Below are 25333 nucleotides of genomic sequence, written 5' to 3'. Positions count from 1 at the left end.
TCAAAGTTTTCATAGTAAAAATTCCAAGAAAAAACTCACGTTTTCCATACAGTTTCGGCAATCCAGTCTGTTGCCTTTCTCAATGGTAGATGCTGATTTGGCATATACCATTGACAAAGGCAACAGACTGGATTGCCGAAACTGTATGGAAAACGTGAGTTTTTTCTTGGAATTTTTACTATGAAAACTTTGAAAAAATTTGTTTGCAAACATGTTTATCAAGCAATATTTGGCAATATCATTTTGACATTTTTAAAATGTTGTGGAATGTTTTGTGATAAAAACGTTACAAATGACCTTTATATAACCCCAATTTAAATGCTTTTACCTATTTTGACCAAAACCCAAACACGTTTAGTATAACACGTTTATAACATCTTAAAAACATTTCTGTGTTTACTGGGATATTTATTTATACGGAAGTTTGGTGGAACTCTTTATCTGTTTCCTTGAGCAGCTTTCTGTAAGTAAATATATCAACACATAAGTATGGTAGTTAATATTTGCACTGTGTAAATATACGTATGTAAAAAAATATATAATCGACTTATTTGCAGGCGCCCTTATATAGTCTCCTACGCCGCTCACTGCACACAGTCTACCAATAATAATAACACACGAGCTCTTTAGATTGGCTTAAATTTTCCCCGCGATGTCAAAGTATGTCATCAAGCACGAATTGTAACAAGGCTTTCAATAGGTTAATGACCGTTAATCGGCTACTAATTATTATTCATGAGCCGTGAGCATAGTCAAGTCGAGTCCAATTAACTGAGACGCACACCGGATCTTACTGTTTCAGACAGATGCCATTAGCCAATCAGAAACGCCGTTATGTATATGTTACAATTGGCAGACGGTTTGTGTAGAGAGCGAACGGAATCAAACTGGCGGCTGGGGAGTCTGACAAGTCTTCAACATGTACACACAAAACTGTCTATTGTTGACCCCCCATTTTTTTAGCCAAGGCCCGTCGTCTACCGACGGCCTAAGATGAACCGACGGCACTGATGAGCGATGACACCCCCCATCACCACCACTGGCTACACCACTTAAGCACAGATAGATTAATAACCAGAAGTCCTAATTAATAGGTCCTAAATGTTATTCCAAATTCCACATTTTAATTTAAAGACTTTCCAAATCAACATTTATCAACACAAATAAGTCTTTTTGAACATAATTTGAGATAAACATTTGGAAAATAGTTTCAGTATTAAGCCTACTCCAGCTGAAAACAATTCACCTTTTCGGTAAATCCCATAAGCCTTTGTGAGTACACCTGAGATGTCGTCATTTGACGTCATGTACTTGCAAAGGCTTATGGATTTACCGAAAAAAATACTTACTTCTGTTCCTCCGGTATATCATTAATTCGAGTGTATTTCCCTTGCTCTTGCGTGGCTTCTCTTCGCTTCTTGCCTTCGTTTTTCTTTTTGTACATTCTGCTGTGGATGTTAATAAATAGTTTACAACGGTGCCGAATTTGGATCAAGTCTATGCATTTTATGCTACATATAATTATATGCAAACACCGTAATTATGGATTCTGGAATATGGTGTTTTAAAATGTCATGTCCTGAAACACATAATACAGGTGATGAAATGTATCACTCATGCAGAATATTTCTTTTCATTTAACATACCTAAACACCCAAACTACTAAGAAAACGTTTTGGATGTACACTGTACAATTCAACAGGGCATTCAATGGAGCGATTTACAACTTTTGAATTTGCATCTTCCTTGGAATTTTGGATACGTATCTTTATTTCTTGACCGATTTCAACAAACGCCTGCTGGTAATTATTACGACATATCGGTCTTTGTTTAGATTATACAGGGGTGGAAATAAATGATATCTTAATTATTTTGCTGTCTGTATTCTGTCCATCGCATCGCAGGGCGTAGCAAGATTCTCGGGGAGTGCGGGGCCTTGTAATATCTCCTTTATTAGCCCCTGTTTTATTTTCGCTTTTGCTCGGAATCCCCGAGCCCTCGGGGCCTGGACTTGTCCACCCTGTCCAGTGTCCACCCGTTTGCTACGCCCCTGGTCCATCGTATGGTTCCTCACTAGGCTGCCGTCGCGGCTCAAAATCATTGGACTTTGGGGAGCTTACCTATTGTCTGTTTTATTTTTGCCGTCTTTATCAATGATATCAGCATAACTGCCTGTATTTGCTGCCATCGTCTTCCAAATTCCTATCCGAAGAAAAAATTGTGTCATTGATAGTCAAGAGTAAGATAGAATTCTTCCGAAAGATTAGATTCTTCCGAAAATAAGAATATAAAGTGTCCCTTTTTTGTTTGTATTGCGAATCGTGTTTCTTTATCATAAGTCAGCCCCTATTTCGCGAAATTTCGCACCACCATGCATACTCACGTAAACACACGCCTTCTTGTACAAGGTATAGAACGGGAACATGTGTATGAAACCAAGAATATTGGGATATCAACAAAAAGGCGCCATATCTTGATTTTCAAAAGACTTCTTTTTCATGATATATCGTTATGAACACGGCACAGTGCCGAATACGCAAAATTGCTGTTTTGAGTAAACGGCGTTTGAAAATCTTGGTACTATTCCATTGGTCCTTCTAAAAATTTAGAACATTCGTGAGCATTCATTTGAAATGTATATTATACAGGGTGAGTAAAAAAAAGTGCAATAGAGCAAAGAATCGATATTTATGTAAGAACCAAGTTGAACTTTCCCATTATTGAAAGTTTCTATAAATGCCACACTCAATTATCACCTTCTGTGACAAAATGAAGTGAATCACAACTACCGTTTAATTTGTATGAGTCCTTTTGCTGCGATATCCAATTTCATTATTTGTCCACGAGATACCATGTATTTTGAATGAGAGCACACAATGCACGATAAAGGCATCAGCTCTGAAACTGACTTAACTCAAGTAAGGTTGATTTTTGCATTATTTTAATTTTTTTCTGTTCAAACTAAATTTCTAACATTATTTTAAGTCCTTCATAACTCACTCGACTCCAACTTTAATTCCAATATGTCCAACGTACTTGATACTTTGTAATTCTCTAAACTTCAATTTTGCGTGCATTTCATTTCGACATTTGAAAAACCCGCCTATAATTTTGTATGGTTTTGATAGAGAGTAAACATCTTTAAAGTAAAGGTAAAATGAAAATAACAACAAATAATGTTTCTTTTACTTAAACAAGACTAAGGGCAATAACACTTTGGGTGCTCCATTTTATTTTAATGCCTTAAAGGTTAAGGAAATGACAGTTGTTCCAAATCTTTCTTACACAGAGTGAGCTGACATTCAAATTTTAGATGTCCCTTGGACAAACATTAAAATTGGGTATCGCTATAAAATGTGTCATAAAAACAAAACGGTAAATGCTAATTCCATAATTTTTTCACACAAGGTCACTAATGGATATATCATTTATAAAATGTTTTAAAACCTAAACGTTTCAACTCGGTTCTTAAATAAAAATGGATTCTTTTCTCTATTGCACTTTTTTTGACTCACCCTGTACAAGTGAATGTACACGAATTTTTGGCAATACTTGCATGTTCTGAAATAATCGATACGTCCCTCAAACCGCGTTATAACAGCTATTCGGCTTTATGCTGTAGCCAAAATGTCTTTACCACTGCGCAGATAGAGGTCGAATACGCATTCAACTACGTGTAAACCATAGCACGCATTCTTGGTTTGGTGCTTTTGTGTAAAAATTACTGGTTGTCCTAAGGCTATGTAGACTTAACTTGCTATATAAGTTAAGGAGGATTTTAAAGCAAAAATAACAATATTGGCCTATATTTTGGGTATGATTTTCCGGGATTTTCCAAATTCACTTTATTAAACCACAGCAATATTATGTGGGGAATGTTTGTACTTATTTTGGTATCACTGGATAGAAGATACCTACAGCTATACGTTGGTATCAAATATATTAGTATAGGACATGTAATATAGAAAATTCGGGGTTTCCCGCTATACAATACTATAGATCAACATGATTTGTGCAGCTAAGTATACGATTCGTCTCTCTGCCGAATTTATTTATCGCACTTAGGCGCGATTCGTCCAAATCAAAATTTCAATAACTACGTCGGTGAGTAAGATTTACCATTAATTTTTGGTGGAAATAAAAGATAACCTGAAACATAATCATAAGCATACAAAATCTCAATTTGCTCAAAACTCTCGATTCGTCACTCTGCCGAATTCATAACGATATAATAAACATGATCAATTTTCAAATAAATAATTTTCAATAGAACCTTGTGTCCAAGATGATTGAATGCATAATAGTATGTCCTACCTGTTTTGGCCATATCTTCGGAGATGTTGATGTTGGCTAGGTCGGGGAGGAATTCAACGTTAGACACCGGGATACTGAGTAAGTTACCATCTGATAGAGGTACTTGCACTCTACCAGGCATGGTTGTTAACTGCAAATACAAACAAGAATCAATTAATCGGATCGACTTATAAGAAATTGATTCCTTGCTATGACCCACAATATACGAATGGAAGCTGTGATTCAGCCGTTAGAGAGGTTACGATGCTCCATACTTCTTACGCATAATGCCCGTTCATTCGCCCGTTTATACACCCGTTCATACCACATGATGACGCTGTGCATCTAAGTTGAAGACACTGTACAATAATGATATAAAATTGGATGGTTTGAACCCAATACTACAAATTAATTGGTCGAGCTATGAGTTTTAAAATATTGGACGAGACGTAGTCGAGTCCAATATTTTAAAACTCATAGCGAGACCAATTAATTTGTAGTATTGGGTGAAAAAAACCATCCAATTTTATCATTATTATGTTTTCAGAATCTTACATAATTTTTTTTTTTTTTTTTCAAAATCAAGTACCGTACGGTGAAAACAATTAATAAAGTACGGTACCGGTAAAATTATTTATGATCGATAGGTACGTCTGCCTACTGAACAACGACCCTTCGGCTTCGTAAAGTTACGACTATGGTATTGGCAGAGTGAAATGGACCTCAGATATAAAACAAACTAAGTGCAGGCTTCAACATGTTCGATTCAACGCAAAACGGTTCCTCAACAATAATTTGGACCATCATATGACATGTTCATCTCATGCATAATCATCATGATGTAAGCTTACAATTATCTTCCATTTCAATCCAAAACCCTAACGTGTTTGTGGTAATCACACACCCTGTCATGCCTGTCGAGTCTTCTAGTATTCATGGTAGTTCAAAAAAACCTATTGACAGGTAGAAATCCTCAGGTTTTGTCAGGAAATTGGATAATTTTGGTTCATTTTCTATCCCGAAAAACGGCGAGGGTGCCGAATTCGGAAGCTGTTCACATTAAGATTTTGGGCCGGTTTTACAACTTACTTTACTATTGTCACGGAAATTCACCAAACCATTCTTGCTTAACAAATATGAACAAGTAGAAAATGCTACATTGCATTTTCGTGCCTGAAATCCTTGGACAATTCTCTGTCGCTAGAGCCATCGCCGCTGCGCTGACTGGCTGACAGCTAAAATTTATTATTTTCATTTTCAACAACATAATTTGCACACGGTACCAAGGACGGTACGATAGTCTCATTTATGTAATTTATGGTCCCCATACGAGTGGTCCTTAAGCTAAACGTACATTGGCGGGAAATTTAAAATTTAAAATGTTCACGCTAAACATTTGGGTATGAGCATGTGAAAAACAGCCCCGGTTTTCAATAAATAGCGTCCAAGTGTGTGAAAAAATCGTTATTCTCTAATGCGTGCCTTAAACGCGAATAAAGTATTTTCTATTTATACCTGCAAGAGAAACATACACAACAAAAAACACTATTTTTACCTGGGAGGCGACGTACTTCACTGCAGCAACTGAATAGCACGCGGCGTCAAAGGCCTAGTTCAGAATCTGGGCCTAGTCACCCGCGATGGTGAAACCGTGTAGGCCCTGAACCTTAAGGTGAAATTAATATGATCAGCCGTATAAACTTTAGTAGTCCGGTACCGCTCTGACTGATATGACTGGACTGAACTTTATCTGCACGCTCGATGAGAATCAGATACCACTTATTGAAAATGTCATTGAGAGACAACTGACCTCACAACCAGCTAGCCCGTTTCTGATCTTGAATGATCGATGTCAAAAAAACGCTAACTTCTTAAATTTGAAACGATATGTCGTTGCAAGCGAAAACGTCAAGTGAATAAACACTAGACTAAACCTCAAACAGGTGACCACTCACTATCGTGATGTCACAAAAGCTCAACACCTGTACCTCTTATCGGTAACAATATAAAAAATATTTATTCTCTAATGCGTGCCTTAAACGCGAATAAAGTATTTTCTATTTATACCTGCAAGAGAAACATACACAACAAAAAACACTATTTTTACCTGGGAGGCGACGTACTTCACTGCAGCAACTGAATACGCCTCCCTCTATCAAATATCAAAGAACGGGCAACGTTGGTGAATTAATACTCAGCTTCCGTTCCGCCATAAAGACGTTGATTCATATGACCATGATGACTATCTAGCATAAATTTACCGCAGTCATTAGCATCCATTCCTTACGGATAAATCGAAATCATTATGAAGCAGTCCTATGAATACTAAAGGCATTCCCAAAAAGCAATAAGAGACGGAACGTCCTGCCTGAAGTGCACGTTGGCTACAGGCCCATCATGCCCTGAGTCCTGAATGCCTACATATGAATGCCTATAATTTTAACCATTACGAGCCTATTTCTTCACATCTTTGTTCCAACCCACATCAATGTCAAACATACCAAAGAAACTTAACTTTAGATCAAATCACTACTATAATAGGCATAATACTCATAATCAGCTGATTTACCGAATTGATCATAATCATAACCATGGCAATACTTATCATATTACTGATTGCCCCGCAAGCGTATACATGCTGTTTAACTTCTCGAGTGCATGGGTATAAGCAAAGAATATTCTTTTGGTATAAGATACTCGCATCTATACCCGAAATTTCAGAGCCAAATACAGTGCTCTAAACATCAAAAAGCTTTAGATTGTAACAAAACATATATGTTTGCTTGTACGAAAAACAAACAAAAACAAAATTAACCCAAAAACTCGGTATTACCACAGAGCGGGTGCCATACAAAACTACTTAACCAATGATCCCTCTAACAAAATAGCATTTTTGAAACAAAACCCCCTCAGAAGACATCCTCAGTCATATTCAGACAACCTCGATCCAATGCATATCACCTGCTAGCTCTCAGGTACAGTTTCTGTTCAGTACCTAAAACCATAGATCCTAAAGTTTAGGATTTTCTAGAAGTTACCGTACTTAAATAAATCCGATAAAGCCCTCACTGTATCATCGATCAGACGCCCTATAAACATGAATATATAGGCCTACATAGGCCTACTTTGAAATTCGAGCCAGTGCTAACGATAACCCATATGTGATCAACTTAGACCTATCTCAATATTTGAGTGTTCCCCGACAACTCCGTCCGCATCTACCATACCACAACAAACAAGCCAGTGCTCTTGACAAAAACTTTCTCCAACCTCAAAATGAGCCTTAACGCAAACCATCTAACCAAACTTCGGCCTATTGATATTACTTCCCCATACCCTGTCCAAAGAAACAGTGCAACTGCTGATCCCGCTGTATTACCCCGACAGCTCGCACTGCATACCGTATCACAAGTTTACTGCCAACAAGCGCATCAATGCTCTAGTCTAAGCCATCTGGCTTTCTCTGATATGATCATCCATACATTATGTAGCATGAACATGGAACCGATTTACACCCGAAATTAGCTTGTTTCCCTTGTTCCGGCGTAATCTGAGCAGACAGTACAAGTCTCACCGGTGATATGCATCACAACAAACAAGCCAGTGCTCTAAGCCATATGGCTTTCTCCAATATGTTCCATATCATAAACCATCCAACCAAGAATACTTTGATCCAACCTATTACCCAAGATACTTGCGTCTATTATATATTCCGGTTTTATTAACCACTGACATTTACTTTTAATACCTTCGCCGCATATTCAACCATGCAGCTAAGTTCGATCTATACACCTCCTCAACCGCATCAACTAGGCCAGTGCTCTTGGATATCTGAGCCGGTGCTCTTGGGTAATTGAGCCAGTGCTCTTTTCGGATCTTGCATAACTGAGCCAGTGCTCTTTATGAGTCAATGTCGAGTTCCTTCGGGAACTAGGACACCAATGTACGACTTACCGCTTCAATTTCTGACATTTAAATCTGATCATATATTCCCGTCTCATAGATCAAAACTACTAAAGCCCGACAGCTTTCTGTTCGTGCCCCAAACTCACAATATGTTTAACATACTTGTTGTAATAAAACAACGAATCCACAACAAAGTGTTATTATATGATTATATCACAGATCAACGAAGATTTCTACCTGACCGAAAACATTTTAATAACCCCGGGATTTATACATTCCAGTGTAGATACATGTGCGTGTATCAGACAATTCAACTTTGTCGAACTAGCTACCACTCCATAAAAAGCCAGTGCTCTTGACAAACATAACGGCTAATGTCACCATTTCCATTTCTTGTTTTTACTAAAAAATCATGCACAGTATGAAACATGTGATAATATTGAGGTTTCATCTTCGCAAACTATCAGGAAGCCTCACTCCTGATCTAGAAATGCTAGAATTCCTATTTTAACTATATTACCATCATCAACCTATGATGAGAAGCCACACTATCATGACTATGAAGCCATAGACTACCAAGCGAGTTCCGTAACAGACGAACAAGAAAAAGGCCCACAAGTACCAAAAAACACCCGACTCACACGACTTCTTTGTTGCTCTTTATACCTTCGTCTCTTTGGTTGCTTACCTTAATTATAATTTAGGCAGAATGCTTATATACTCTTTTTAGCCTTGTTTGAATAAAATATACACGAGCATGCAAAAGCGACTCCGCACGGACGACAGTTGTAAACGTGATATTATTATTCATCGACAAATCATTTCTCTCTCTTAGTCAATGGAAAATTAGTTCCCATGATTTACTCAGTGGGAGTGATCTTAAATGCTATTCTTTATCTTTCAACTCTTATTTCTTTCTGTTATCTTTAGCTCAGCATGCTTATGTAATCTGGCCTAAGCATTTATGCCTGTACGTTATCGTCCGAATTCATGTGTCTCCACTCGGAGAAACTATTAAAACAACCATCAATTCAACCACCAAACCTATAACTTCATGATTATACTGAAACAGTATAACCGTCACCAGCAAACTCTGGCACTCTTTAAACTTGCTTTAATACCACGTACCACAAGTATTGTGGCTTGAAATACTCGCAATTCCAAAACAATGATATTCTATAGAACAGAATCTGCAGTAACTTACGACTAACATTATTTGAATAAACGTTCCAGCCAACAGACTAAAATTCTCCGAAATAACCATTTAATCCAAATTAAGCAACATCTCATAATCTTACAATGATCATGAAATCATGCATCCTCAAAAATAGCCCATTGACTATATTATCTAATTTGTATCACCTCCTATGAAAATAACGAAAATACATCGTGTTGGCTGTACCTGGAACCGTATCCTTGATCTGGCACTGCACTCACACGCTCTAGGCGAAAAACCTTACGACGAACATATTTTGCTTTATAACGTTAACATTATGCCATTCTTTGATTTGATCTTCATATGGAAGAAACACGCTTAATTGTTTTGAAAAAACAACTCCAGTCTGTAAAGCTTTGAAATTCTTGAGATTATCTCAATATGATATTGGCCAGTAAATAAACCTAGTACAATGCAATATCTCGACTACACAAATATATACAAATTCCATACTGTTAATCAGTCTAACTTTCTTAACACGTAGTCTATAAATGTCGAATCATCAATACAATCTTAATCCCATTGCAAGACACATTCGATCCAAAAGGATATTGGGATTTAAGAAAGCCTATTCACTGTATCAAGTCCCGGGATCAAGCCCAGAAGACACAAAATCTAACACATGTACCCTATCGAATTATCGATTGTAATTATACTAGGAATATTCACCCCCATTTCATGGAGTCGAAAATCAATGCCGCTGATTGCTAATATACAAAAAAGCGCTATGCTTGAGCACGCATACAATAGATCAAACACAATAAACGCGGATAATCTTAATCGCCATAGGTCTGTATCTGAAATCCTAGAAGAAAAATATCGCCCAAACCTGGGAAAGCTTTTACTCATACTACAGCCTGAAACAGACGAATAACCACGAGGGCCTGAATAAAATTTGTACTCAAACTCCTCCTCGGACGGTCATTATATTTAATTGAATACATTATTAAAAAAACGTATTTACGTTTAAGCAGAATACGCCAAATCCCACTCAACTTGAGCTCAATATACTTTAAAAACTGAACGAGAATTAATGACCTAAATGCGCAGCCGGTTATGCATCTCGACTTGCAATGAATATACGTAATAACTATTATGACATGTAAACCTCCATAACTGATTATCCAGAAATTATCGATTCTGGAGGATGAGAATGAACAGTGTCAAGAGTCCCATAGAGGTTGCACATATAACGTATAGGCTACCGTTAATATGGCGAGATACTCAAATTCATTTAGCAAAAGCATGATTGCGATCTACCACGACAGATCTTCTCACACACATAACAAAATGCGCCACTTTAAATAGGTTGATGACCACATTTGAATACACTGTAACGTGATTACGGTGAAGGACACCGGTTCAAATCATTTGTTTGAAGCCAATCAATAAAATCATGCATTGCCTCTATACCCACCTATTCATCATGAAGTAGAAAAAAAAAATCAATGCTGTTGACATGGTTGACTAAATGCTAGAAAATTAGTGCATACGTGATATTGCATGCACGACTGCGAGAACAATACGTGTAAAAGGACCCAACTTTTCAATTATCCCAGTATTACCATCATGAGATAATGCATAGGCCTGTGCTGGAGTAATACACATAGGCCTACGCGGTAAAAGACTATTCCTCAATACCCGGACCTCTATTAAAAATATTCCTGCGCAATAACTCGTCATCCCACATGTCAGTTTCAGAAACCAACAAAATCCGCTCAATAACCACTGACGGCTGCTATCGAACTAGGGTATGTTCGACCTGCGCAATCCGCAGCCCATAATCATTCTTTCTATTGACCAGCATCTGATTTAAACTTGGCATTTCAAAGCCAAGTGCAAGTGCACCAAATGCTACCTTACGCTACTCGCTTACCTTGTATTTACGAAACATCAAAGTTTAACATGTAAGTGTACAACATAACTTATTTGGCTTTTAATGCCGAGTCCTACTCTTATTTGACGTCGTTGATTGTCGTTGATATACCATTGAATCCTCAGTATGCCTATATGCATTATTCAATAAATAAAATGACCGCAACATCTTCCCAATCATTTTGAAATCTCGCGCTAGTACAAAACCCATCTGCTCTCCGAATGTACGTGCTATGTCGTTGCAAGCGAAAACGTCAAGTGAATAAACACTAGACTAAACCTCAAACAGGTGACCACTCACTATCGTGATGTCACAAAAGCTCAACACCTGTACCTCTTATCGGTAACAATATAAAAAATATGGCTCTTCAGCTCTGTACAAAGTATAGGGACCAAGATTCTGAAAACATAATAATGGTCAAACGAGGGCGACTAACAACATATTTAACGGTCTAGGGCAGGCGGCGGATGACATGATCGAGCCGGCAACTCGTGAAACCGCCCGGCCGTATGGCATTTTCCATATACTCGGTTAGTTTTGTGGGGTTCATTATCGAACCCCAACGGTTTTAGCTCGTATTTATATTATTTATCAACATAGGCCTATTTGTTTGTGATATTTCATTCGTTTTAAAATTTCAAAATAATCCCATTCAATTACACGGTTGACGATGAAAATTTACTGAATTTAGGGACTGCACGTCATACACCACCTGGGTCTAGGGCTTATACCTATTCATTCTATTTTATATAAATTCTATTCCTGTTTAATTAAATAATACTGTGATACATTTTGTAATTCTGTTTAATATGATATTATAATGGTAAATTGATACATCTTATTTTAATCTTATTCTCATGCCTGTATAATGTATGTAGTTTAATTTAAGAAAATATTTTACACTCATACAGAGATGCAATAGCCATAATTTGTCCTGTTGTTTTTCACCTCATTGAAACTTGAAATGGCTATTTCATTGCTGTATTATTTTCATATCTTCATTTTTGTATTATAGTATTCTTTGCATTTTTGTTTTGTAATTATTGTCTGATCCGGACCTCTTGGGAGAATAGTAGGCCTACTTATTTATAAGAGCTTACCAGGCTAAAGATAGAATGAATGACTGAACGAATGAATGACTGAACGAATGAATGAATGAATGAATGAATGAATGAATGAATGAATGAATGATTGAATACCCAGCTCTACTTCTATTTAGCATAACACCAAATTACATTCTGAATGAGAGGAATGTCCTGATGATATCAAATAAATGTTGATTTATTTTAATTTTAATTTAATTACTCAAGGTATATCACACCATACATAGTAATCTTTCCTTTCTATGCATGCAATACTTCCCCCTAAAGCCATAATGAGTTCATCGATCGAGTTCTTGCTAACATCTCCCGTGGATGTCAGCTTATGTGTACACACGTCGAGCGCGATGCTCCGTGCAGTTTTACATGTTACGATCGGCGAGCGTATTACACGCATTGTAGGCGCTGGAATGAAATCGCAATTTTCTTCCTTATACCTCATTTGTTTGGCTCAAAATTAAAAGCGGATAATGAGATCATTGAAAACAAACATTTAAATAGGAATCTATTCTTTATGCAAAACACATATTATTGCTTTAATTCCAACCTACCGTTTCAGCCCTGACTCTTGCCTCCTCAACCTTCTGTTTCTTATCGTGCTTCTCCCTCTTGACAACCTCAGGCAAAATGTCGTCAAGCTCAGCTAATTCCGGTTGCGTGAATATGTAATCCATGGCTTTTCTGACACCGACCATGGCCAATACCTTTAGAAAAAGACAATCAATGATATTATCATAGATGCAACCAGTAGCAGCATTTTGTAGGGGATTGCTATATATAATTTTACATGAAAAATCCATGCATATAGTCGACAACTATGTACAACCCCGGGTGTACAACGCGACTGCTCGTATTAAAGGCTTAATGTACGATTTCCTTCAAATTTTAAATTTGTCATTATATACTCAAAATGCTGAAATAATACTAGTAATAATGATCGGGAATGGTTTCTGTCCATTTTGAGCTGAAACAACGAGGTAACGTGAAAGAATCACTGCTTGTTATTTTGGCCGTTTAACACGCAGTTCTATGGGCGGACATAAAGTCATAATTTCTTGAATTATAACTTTATGTCGAACTTTGCTCTGTTTACCTACAAACACAACAAATTTAGCTGATTCCATTTAGGTGCAAGTTGTGACATGTGTAAACATTACAAATATGCATATTATAAGATCGTACATTATGACTTTAATCCAAAAATTAATTTGAGAGGCAGGAGATTCGCAAAAGCACACTTACCATTATGGGGAAGACAAGGGCAGCTTTTGTGGACTTGATAATCCAGAGGATGGCCAAACAAGATAGTTGTATGATGGTGAACAAGTGAACCTTCTTTAATTCCACAACCCGTAGGTAGTGGTAGTCGGGCTGGTGCTTGCCGGGAATGAAGAGCAGATTAAGACGGTCAACGAATTGGACGCCTTTGAGAGACGAGATACCCATGAAGAGGAATACACCGTATAGTACTGGCATTGGAACAATCTTTGTAGGGAAAAAATAAAAGAACAAAGCAATGGATTCAAGATATTAATCTTGAAGGATTATAGTCATTTACTTTGGACGCTCAAAAGGTAAGACCATACAACTTATTTACTTATCGATATTTTAATATGATGTAAGCTGTGACACAAAAAAGACCCTGCTCATGTTTTCAACTCGAACTTTTTTTCTTCATATACGTTTAGTAAAGTGCTGTCGTCATACACGTGCAATTCATTTGTTAATATTGTTCCATTTTCTCTTTGAAATAAACTTTGGAAAAGTGGAAAAGTCATACAAGATTTGACACTGTGTATACTCTCAGTCATCCGGGAAATGTTCAAATTGTGATTAATTAAATCATGTCAACCAGAAAAACTCACTTTTTGGTTAGATGTTATCACCGATGTTGCGGCCAAAATCTTTGGGCTTCAGCTGTGTGGATGATTTAGGGTCATCCGAGTTCAATCGCCGAGAAAAATTCTTGATGACCCGATCCCAACCATGGGACAGATTCACTCTAACGCCCCCACTCCTGTTGAGTGACGGTTGTTCGGCTCGTACCCACACTGCTTCTCTGACTTCCCGTTCAAACCAGCGGGTTTCACCATGACAACGCCGTCAATGTCAAAACTGTGACCACTACCCTCAAGATGTTTATAGACCGCTGAATCGTTGTGATTTGAACCCGGGGGGGGGGGCACCCCAACTTTGGAGGTGACGCGTATGTAGGGCTGTTAAGACCCCTTTTTCAGCATCGCTGTCACCCAAAGACCCCATATTTTTTACGAACACATGCTCGCTCCGCGCTCTGTCACCCAAAGACCCCCTATTTTTCCATTTGATCTGTCACCCAAAGACCCTTACAAGTTCAATTTGAACAGCAACTTTCATTTATCACTGATTTTGTTACTTATTTTGAAAAAATAAAGAAATTTGAAGCCATTTAGAACTAGAAATTTGATTTTCGAGGTTTTTGTGGCGCTGTTTTGGTTCTCACCCAAAGATTCCATGTTCTCACATGACCCCATATTTTTTACATTTTGCTCTCACCGAATGCCAAAAATCATGCTCTCACCCAATGACGCCATATTTTTTACATGTTGCTATCACCGAATGCCCCTTAGTGCGAAAGTGCCAGCCCTACACCTATATCCATTTCAAATTGAAGTGCCCCCGGGGATTTGAACTGGCTCGTCTATGTTGAGAAATGCATTTCTAAATGTAATGTCCCAAATATGGCCCAAATTGTATAAACTCCAACTGAATTTCATATTGTTCCCGTTTTAAGGTCAAATATGCAAAAGTCACAGGTCGTATAGAGGGTGGCGGAGGTTTATCAAATGTAGTAGCCCAATGCATGGAGAAAACGAAAACTAGCACATAAAGTGAATACCTACCACTAATATTTTTGTCATCAACACAGCTAATCCTACTAATAAGAACACAACAAAGCCAGTCACTCTTTGCTCCCTGGAATAGATAGAAGAAGAAAAAGAGTATAGACTTAGGTCATGGTGGAAGTATTAAGGTTTATAAGAATACCCATCGCTTTCTTATTGGAATTTGGTTATAACTCCATAGTTTAAAGTGTGGGTGTGTGAGTATTGGTTTTACTTTTACTTTTATTTCCCATGACTTTAACTTCGATACGTTCCAGTCAATTATCAATGTTGCACTTAGAATTTTTTGTCATACTATTGTACAGACACACTCAGTCATGTTCTATTTTTCTGAGGCTCATGGGGTCGGAAATGATATTCTTATATCAGGCCTTGTGATCTCCTTAACAACCCATACAATTCCTCTGGTATGTCAGCTTCATCTGTCTCAATATTTAAGATCATTTTAAGGGGGTCGAGAGACGAGCATATTTTGTTCCGTTTTTTCCCGAAAAATTTCTATTTCTATTTCATAAAACACGGTGCTAAAAATAAGCACAGGGCAAATATTGCTTGATTTTCCTACCATCATGACTTTCAGTTGGTCGCCCCCTTGCAAAATTGAGAGGTGACGTGTTCCCCATCCCCCTGCTTCCGCCGCCTATGCTCAAAGCTGCGACCAGTGACCACAACTCATCAACTTACCTACAACCAACAACTTTGGGTTTTTCACCAGGGGCTCCCGCTTTCTCAACTTTCAAGCTGCTAACGTGATTTATGGAGAGCACCGTAGCGGCGACGAACCAAGGCAACCCAAGAATGGAGCAGAGACCAAGCAGTAAGGCTACTACTAGCAGGTCTAGATGGTAACCAACTCCTTTCTGTTGAAAGTAAGCAGAATGTTTGCATAGAAGATATACGACGGCACTAAAAAGTAGACCAACATAGCAAAAATGGACCGCAAATTGGCAAAAACGTCGACGACCAATAATGCTCAAGATATATCATTTCTTTGATGTTCTTTATTAAAACTGATGCATACCACTGTTATCGAGTGACCTAATCCCCCACCTCCGGGCCGAGGTCAACTAGAAATACGTCACTGACCTTGAGTTTATTTTCTTTCCTGTTGACAATGACCGCTGTGATCTGTTGGTCCATAAAGATCAGGATTGTTGCTAGGAGAGCTGGCAAGATGGCTGCTAGGGCAGTCCACCATGGATTGCCGCCAAATGGATGAATGAACCAGCTCTTCCTGAGGGGGTTGCTTGGCTACAAAGGCAAAGAAAATTCAACAGACTATGGTAATTTGTTAAATATGCTGGAAGTTTAGTGAACAATCCTTAAGATTGATGAAGTCCTGTAAATCAAACTAGTTCCGTTTCTAGGCCGACCCTCTTCCTAGGTCTTTCTGGCTGGCAGTCATGCCAGTGGCGTAGGTGCCAGGGGCTTGAAAAGTCAGGTGTAACTTTAATTATACCAAAATAATGAATATGAATAGGGAGCCCTGAAATAGATACCTGGGGAACACCATGTATATTTCTACATTATAAGTGAAGATAAAGAACAACGTGTTTAAACTGATTGCTGGCTATTAAGATGAGATTGGCGTTTTCATAACAATATTTCTTATCTTTTTTAAATGTGTCGTGAAATGGAATCTATTTACACCTATATAGCTTAACTGGAATTGTCATGTCAGGTATTCGACTGCTGGCCTCATTCGTCAACACGCATAACACAAATACAGCCAGTGTAGACGACTGCTGGATTCAGTCTAGTCAGGTATGAATAGCCCAATAATTATTATCTAGTCTAGTCAGGTATTATCTGATAAAAAGTTTGAGTATTTTAGTTTTATACTTATCAATCGACAAAACATTCATGAAGAATAAGAATAATTCAAAGCATGGAATTTGGAAATTATTTAATGTGGTAAAAAGTTAAATATATTTAATGAAAGGCAGCATACTTTACTTTAGTGAAGGCCAATATATTTTAGTGAAGGGCTCAATAGTTTAGTGATGGGTGGTACTTACGTGGAATGTGGTGGGTACAGATAATTTGGGTGTTGGGATTCCAAAGAGAGCGTCTAATCCCACCATAGCTAATACGGCCACTAATACAGCAAAATCACTCACAGTTTGACGAACCTAATACATATTCAATATCAAATAAAAATCAGAATAGCAGCTTGAAATAAATATGGTATGTCTCATTATCTAAGCTTAACACAAAATGAGCACTGCTGCCTTTACAGCAGGGTGGCGGAACCGGGGTGCTAAGAGTGGCACGCGCCACCCAAAAAATTTGCCCGAGGTTAAAAAGATACAAATACATGGAAGTAATTATAAAATAACACAATCAATCTTATATCCTTGAATAGCTTGAAATGACTGAAAATAGCTGACCGTCAAGAGGGCGCGACCGTTTCCACATCGCGTCAAGGTGCGCTTTCTTATCAATAATACCTTCGTAAGCAGGGAATAACTATAGAATGACTCAATTACTCTGACCCTAAAACGTAGAGTACTGTACAGTTGGTATTATGCCCAAGAGCAGTGTAATTACAGCCATGATGAAGGACACACAGGCACCACACCCCTTTAACAGTCTGACGAGAATCAGAATATAGGAAATCTGTTAATACTTACACGTGTAGGGAAATATCTGCTAGTCCTAAATTCCTTGAGACTGTAAGCTATTGCGAATGTTCCAAACATAAGTACCGCCGACATCAAGAAGATATCGGGCATTGGCGGGTGATGGAGGGCCTCGTGACAATCTTCACCTACAGGCACACCACCTTGTTTTTCGCACTTTTCCAATTTGATCACGTCCCAGTCTATAACACCGGTATCGTTTTCGCCTGGTCCACATTCGCACTCATAATACCAGCTATAATTTGATGTTGGGTGACTACAACGCGATGAAAGAAACAAAGAGGCCAGCGATTAATAAATTCAATTTCAACAAGATATAAACGTGTGTTTGTTCCTGGGAAGCAATGCTCCGTCCATGTAGATGTACCAGACATGCTACTTGAGCCTTTGTTCCAGTATTTATTTGGTCGGTTATTTATTGGTTAATGAATTTGAGGGTAACTCTACTCACATTTGAATTGGGTAATTTTATTCTTTATTCATAAACTGAAGAGATACAGTCTATTCACCAACAGTCAAAGTTTCTGTGCTTTGTATGCTGTGAATTATCGCATATTCATGAGGACAGATCCCGGGGGCAGATCACTCGATCGTGTGAACCGTAAAACTATACGGTTTGTGCGAAGCAGTTTTGTCTGTCGCACTTCATGAAACCTGGGTAGTCTGTAGAGTCTGTAGTTTCATAGATTCATTCAAGTTTATGTTTAATTCATAAATAAAGATGAATGAGGTAGGTGAGACTGCAGAAACCTTTCATTTGCATCATGCATATTTATGACTTTATGAATATAAATAGAGGTTAACTCAACTCACCTTTTAATTGGGTATTTTTCATAGACTTGGTAGAGTTTATGTATTGCTTCATAAATAAAGATGAACGAGATGAGACTGGAGAAACTCTCTTCTGTGAAGCGAGTGAAGTACTTCACCATGGCACTCATGTCCGTTGCTACTAGTACGATACACAATGCAGCCGTCCAGAGACCGATCCAAAATCGGAAGGACAGGTAATCTAAACCGCTGGAGCTGTTGAGTAGTGAAATGGACACATGCAAAATAATGTTAGAAAGAAGTAGTTCAGGTCTCCCTGAGATTTGAATTTCATCACTTGTATCCCTTTCTTGTGAATATGAATGGTGCGCTTGATTATACTAAAATGGTATGAACAACCAATGCTGATATAATACAAAACTTCCAAGTTCCAAACATCTCAAGGTATTGTAGCTCCATTCTTTTCTTCCTTCTATATTGGTTCAGACTCTTGTGACCGATCAAATACAAATTCAATCTATTCCCAGTGCCGCCGACAAAGGGGGTTAAGGGGTGCGTTACCCCGGGCCCGGGGTCCCTGGGAGCCCGTAACACGTAAAGAAAACATACCTTAATGGGCAATAAAAGCAAAAAAGAGTCCTCATGGGCACGTAAAAAGGGGCCCGCGCGTTCATTTTGCCCCCGGACCAGTCATAGCTCTCGGCAGCACTGCCCCAAACATATCCTATCATATGTATCAATGATCAATATGACCCCCACATACACTAAGTAAATACAGGCAATGGTCAATGGTTGAGGCAAAAGCTACACTTCTCATTCTCCTCTGTCTAATAAGTTTCTAGACTTTCAATCTAAGCTTACTCGCAGAATGATACTAGAATCTTCTCGTAAACTAAGATGGGTCCTGTGCTCCCCAAGATCGTCAGCGGCTGACCAGAGAACAACGCAAATCCAATCCCACAAATTGCAGCACCCAACAAACTTTCAAGTGTGGCCTGGAGAATGGTAAATAACAACATAGGATCTGAGACGAATATAACTAAAAAGATACAAAGCAATGCACAGCCATATTGTTATCACGTATTGATCGTATTCCGAGGTCGTCCACGGCAACCGTGTAACGGACAATTAAAAAAACTAAATGTGGGTCAATTTGTGCATCAATATGCAGCTTTATGGAATTACCGGAAAAATATAAACATATCTTGTAATTTGATTTGTGCATCCAGTTAGTTCTTTTTTTACTATAGCGAATGCTGGAAACAACTTTCTGACCCCCAGTGTATGACTCGGAAGTAACGCCGTGTAATTGATTTGAGCGTGCGCAGTAAACAGGCAAGGGTAGAGCTAGTGCGATTTGCATAACAATATCCGTGGGAGACCTGGATCGCTGCACAAGGTATGAATGATAGGGGTTTCGTATTTCTTTAGTTATATTCGTCTCAGATAGGAACACTTGTACACACTTATGGGTTTGTTGACCATTTTACCGCATTCCGTTTAAAGCTTACACTCTAGAGAATGCTTTGTCAGTAGGACCACGTCACAAAATATATCATGATCAATATAGTGGTCAATATCATCAATATGCAGCAAAATTCGCTGAAAAGGAGCTATTTCTGCTGTCAAGCATTAAACTGTCATGAAATCGCTGCATATATTTTTGACTCACAGGACGATAGCTGGGCTAACAAACTGAATTTGACAACGCTACAATAGGCTTCTTTCTTACCATGTAATCATGAGTTGCTTCTCCTAGTAATCCTCCAAATGTAATAACTGGTGTGATACAAGCAAAATACATGAAGATAAAAGAGGCAACACACTGGATGTGTAAGGCGTGTGTGAAATCGGTAAGATAATGTGGGAGTCGACGCTTTATATCTTCGACCAAACCGCCAAATATTCTGTAAGACGAAATTAAATGAAACAGAAGATGTTAAGTCTAAGAACCTGGTCTAAGTGTATATTGAATAAATTTATTAGACTAGAGGAAAATCTCAAATTTGTGCTTGTATAAAATTGTTAAAGCATTTTTGAGTAAAGGTTGATAACCTAGCTATCTTTGACCTGCTGAAGCCAAAAAGGCGGTGAGCAAGCCTCGCCTCAAAATGACCCCAGAAATGACCCCCATAGAGTAAGTACAGGGGTCAACAATTAAACATACTCCGATTTCGCTCATTTTAATAGAAGTTTGAAATTTGACCCCTGCAATAGGCCATGACCTTTACATGTAAAGCTTCGGAATTTTATTATAAAATCGCCATACCTAAAAAAACGAACTTGTATGTCACTCATATATCTGCATCGCTATTTAACATGAGACACAGACAAGAGAAAGACAAACCTACCCTACCACCTCTCCATGACCACAACTCCACTGTTGCCGCCTGCTTCGCCTCTATATGTTCCATCTAATACACACAGACAAGCAAACCTACCCTGACCAGACCATCATGTTCATCTTCTACCTCTCAATGACCTCACCTCCACTTTTACATCCTGTTCCACCTTTATCTGTTCCATCTAATACACACAGAGAGACAACCCCACCCTCCCTTCATGACCAGACCACCATGTTCATCTTCCGCCTCTCCGTGACCTACACTACCAGTGGCGTACCGTGGACGCTCCTACCCCGTGGGGCTGAAGAAAATTCAATTTTGCTGCCCCTTCCTCAACAGCCCGAAAAGGTTGACCCAATTTTTTTCGGTGGTTTGAAAAAGTGAAGAGCAAAAAAAAAATCCGCCCTTTTTCCTTACTAATTCTTTTTGCCGCCCTTCTTCTTCCGCCGCCCCTTCGTTTGCCGCCCTTCTTCTTCCGCCGCCCTTCGTTTGCTTTTTTTACCCTGGGGCTGGCGCCACCAAAGCCCCCCCAAAAAAAATACGCGCATGACTACTGCCTCCACCATTACCCACTGCTACTCCTCTATCATTTCCATCTAATACACACATACAGACTTAACGTTCAGTTTTGACCAGACCAGCATGTTCTTCTTCTACCTCTCCATGACCTCTACTACTACCGCCACCATTACCCTCTGCTACGACTCTACCAGTTACATCTAAAACAGACAGACAGGCTTACCTTCCTGTTCTGACCAGACCAGCATGTTCATCTTCTTTCTCTCCGTGGCCTCCTTTGCCCCCACCATTATCTTCGTCTCCGCCTCCGTCAGTTTCGTCTACTATTACAGGGGTAGAGCCGACACGTGATAGTCTCTGCTCTCGTTGTTGGGTCTGTGTGGGAGCTAACTTGGGCGGCTCAATTCTGATGTTAGGATCCCATACACCTGAAATGGGTGATGGGAAGATATCTTGTCATTAGGCTATTCCGTGTAAACCCCCCCGAAGATTTTGTAATTTGTGACAAATTCAACAGTTTTAGCAATTCTAGATTCAACATTTTCATCCAAAATAGTGGAAAATGAATAGAAGATTATTAAATAGCAAACCGTAAAAACTAAATGGAAGCCAAATTGCATGAAATTCACCTGGATTTCATTCTTTTCTACTTTGCAGCTGGTTTCAACCATGATTGACTACATTATTCTATAACTAAACATGAGATGGCGGATCTATAGGTTAAATACCACTAATTATGTATTACACGTTTTTCAATGGGAAAATGCCTAATTTCGGGTGGAATTTTCTCATATTCAGAACTCTCACAGTTCAATGCCACTAATATCAGGTGAAACTATATGATTTAGATGCCAAATGATCAAAAATTCAACATAGGTTGACCTGAAACTTTTCTTGTTTTAACGCACTGAACCGTAAACACCTTAAAATGACAGTGCGCCCTCGAAGCTGAAAGTTACAATATGATAGGGCGAATATTTACTAAAAACCGAAGCCGTGCGTATGAACTATTACAACAAAAATGTCATATAATGAGAGAAAATGTACCATTTTGAAGCATCAATCTCTAAAAAGTACTTTTTGGCTATATAACTTGATCAATTTAAGCGATTTTAATGTAGTCTTTTCGAATGCCATGAAAACAAATAGTTACTCGTCGTATTTCGATGTATCGCCCAGGTCTATTAGTGGTATTTAACCTTTAGGGCCATCAAGGGGTGTGGATTTCATATAAAATAATCCATTATTTGTTATGGAAAATACGTTTGCTAATTTCATTTAAAATATCATGGCTGTTAAAAAAGTAAGCAAGTTTGGTTGTAATAGGATTTTAACTTTTCATATGTGTATGCTTTACGGATAGACCATTCATACCTACCTGGTGGCAAAACAGTGACCTGGTCTAAGAATTCATCAATACCAGCGAGTAAATCATCTGTGTTTTTGGCTTTGTAGGCTACATCATGGAAAATCTAGAAAACATTTTTGCAATCAAATATATTTTCAATTTTGCACAATTTAAGGATATACATACAACAACAAAAGTGAATTCTCTTTATGCTACTGTAAAGGTCATCATTTCTGCCTTAGTAACTTTTCGCGCGTTGACAATTTTGTTTCACTTGTTTTAAATGACCTTTTCGGTAAATCCCGTAAGAATTTGCGAGTACATCTGAGAACTCGTCTTTTTACATCACGCCGATCTGTACCGATGCGCACATCATTTATCGAACAGTGTTACTGCGCATTGCAAGTCAGCGTGATCGACGTAAAATGACGAGTTCTCAAGTGTACTCGCAAAGGCTTATGGGATTTGCCGAAAAGGTCAATTCGCTATTCTAATTAAGCTTCCGTTAGTACAACATCATCAAACAACTTCCTCACCGGCTGACCTTTGACGACCCTTGTGGATTGAGGCACGTTTTAAGGAAGACTTACTTCATCCGCCATCAATGTGGCAATGCATCTACCAATCTCGTGGTATTTGCTCTGATCGTCTTCTGAAGCAGGTCCAAGCATTATGAACAGAAATCTGGAAACAAAAGAAAAAAATATTTAAGAATGAAAAAATCATTTGATAGGCCTATATCAACTTGAAAAGAGCCGTAATGTACGATTTCCGTCAGAAAAGACTGATCTAAATGCGAATTGCAGATGATTTCAAAAAAATTCACCGACAGTGATATCACCTGGGATTCGAGCCAATGACCTTAGGTGTGCAAGACCTTAGTCTTAAACACCTGACCACAGAAGCGTCAAAGTCACCCAAACAAATGTATTGTGCCAATCATTCCACATCCCATCTGTGGCCCTAGCATATTCACCCTCGCGTCTCTGACCTTTTAAAGCTTGGTACCTCTGCCAGGTTGCAAAGCACTAATATTGTGCAATATTTACGAATAATGACATGTCGGGAAATCTAACTCATTCCATATTTCATCTGTACCCAAACAGTGCCCCTAGCATAACTCACAACACCATAATGTCTCTTAAATACTTCTGTCAAATCACCCAATCGCACAAATGCTATTAAAAGAATGTGTCAAAAAATCCACATGGTACTAACTCATTCCACATCCCATCTGTGGCCAAATAGTGCCCCTAGCTTGACCCACTCTGTCTCTTACCTTGTGGGAAATGGTACCTCTGTCAGGTCACCCAAGCACACAGATTGTGCCAATCGTACAAATGCTATAATAGGACTGCTAGCTTGACCCACTCTGTCTCTTACCTTGTGGGAATTGGTACCTCTGTCAGGTCACCAAGCACACAGATTGTGCCAATCGTACAAAAGCTATAATATCACAGCTAGCTTGACCCACTCTATCTCTTACCTTGTGGGAATTGGTACCTCTGTCAGGTCACCCAAGCACACAGATTGTGCCAATCGCACAAATGCTATATATAATAGGACTACTAGCTTGACCCACTCTGTATCTTACCTTGTGGGAATTGGTACCTCTGTCAGGTCACCCAAACACACAGATTGTGCCAATCGTACAAATGCTATAATAGGACTGCTAGCTTGACTCACTCTATCTCTTACCTTGTGGGAATTGGTACCTCTGTCAGGTCACCCAAGCACACAAATTGTGCCAATCGTACAAATGCTATACTAGGACTGCTAGTTTGACCCACTCTGTCTCTTACCTTGTGGGGATTGGTACCTCTGTCAGGTCACCCAAGCACACAGATTGTGCCAATCGTACAAATGCTATAATAGGACTGCTAGCTTGACCCACTCTGTCTCTTACCTTGTGGGAATTGGTACCTCTGTCAGGTCACCCAAGCACACAGATTGTGCCAATCGTACAAATGCTATAATAGGACGGGTCAGGAAATCCACTTCACCAACAAGGACGTTAGATGCTTCAGCACCTGGTGGTATTTTCTTCATGAAATGCTGCTTGTGCTGTTATACGATTATGAAAGTGATCATAAATAAAAATGTAATAAATATGTGAATTTATTCAACTATGCATATGGAGTGTGCATACTCAAAATTTAGACATTTTATTTTCAAGTATGGACATCAAAGATTAGCATGTCTCTAAGTATTGTGATGTTTTTTGTTGACTTTACGCGACCAAGTCACCCATTCGTTTAGTGGGTGAAAGTAACTATTCCACAGATAAATAGCAAAATTATAAAAGCCGCCAATATAGGTTATCCGTGCTCTATAAGCTGCATATCCTACCAGCGACTGTTATACCTTGTTTAGGATTTTCAAAAGAAGTACCTGCATGTGCAACCATGACGGTTTCAAAATAGCCCGCAAAG

General features: G+C 38.7%; 1 protein-coding gene and 1 long non-coding RNA gene across 2 annotated transcripts in view; one reads left to right on the top strand and one right to left on the bottom strand.

Moving 5' to 3' along the window:
• The window catches only part of LOC140167333 (uncharacterized), a 525284-nt gene that overhangs the window by 5381 nt on the left and 494570 nt on the right, over nucleotides 1-25333 (top strand). The gene's annotated exons all lie outside the window — the stretch shown is intronic.
• On the bottom strand, nucleotides 82-24954 carry LOC140168530 (electroneutral sodium bicarbonate exchanger 1-like). The gene is made up of 18 exons (XM_072191930.1): nucleotides 24808-24954; nucleotides 23492-23585; nucleotides 22932-23025; nucleotides 21777-21981; nucleotides 20422-20596; nucleotides 19551-19684; nucleotides 18732-18944; nucleotides 17910-18174; nucleotides 17295-17408; nucleotides 16363-16527; nucleotides 15961-16136; nucleotides 15274-15346; nucleotides 13634-13876; nucleotides 12943-13095; nucleotides 4315-4444; nucleotides 2121-2202; nucleotides 1350-1448; nucleotides 82-461 (listed from the first exon to the last, which is right to left on the bottom strand). The coding sequence occupies exons 1-18, from the start codon at nucleotides 24948-24950 to the stop codon at nucleotides 413-415; spliced, it is 2607 nt and encodes an 868-aa protein (XP_072048031.1). The 5' UTR covers nucleotides 24951-24954; the 3' UTR covers nucleotides 82-412.

This window comes from Amphiura filiformis, chromosome 13 (genome assembly GCF_039555335.1).
Source record: "Amphiura filiformis chromosome 13, Afil_fr2py, whole genome shotgun sequence".
NCBI lineage: Eukaryota > Metazoa > Echinodermata > Ophiuroidea > Amphilepidida > Amphiuridae > Amphiura > Amphiura filiformis.
Note: the sequence above shows the minus strand (reverse complement) of the source record. Positions and strands in the feature narration are given on the sequence as shown.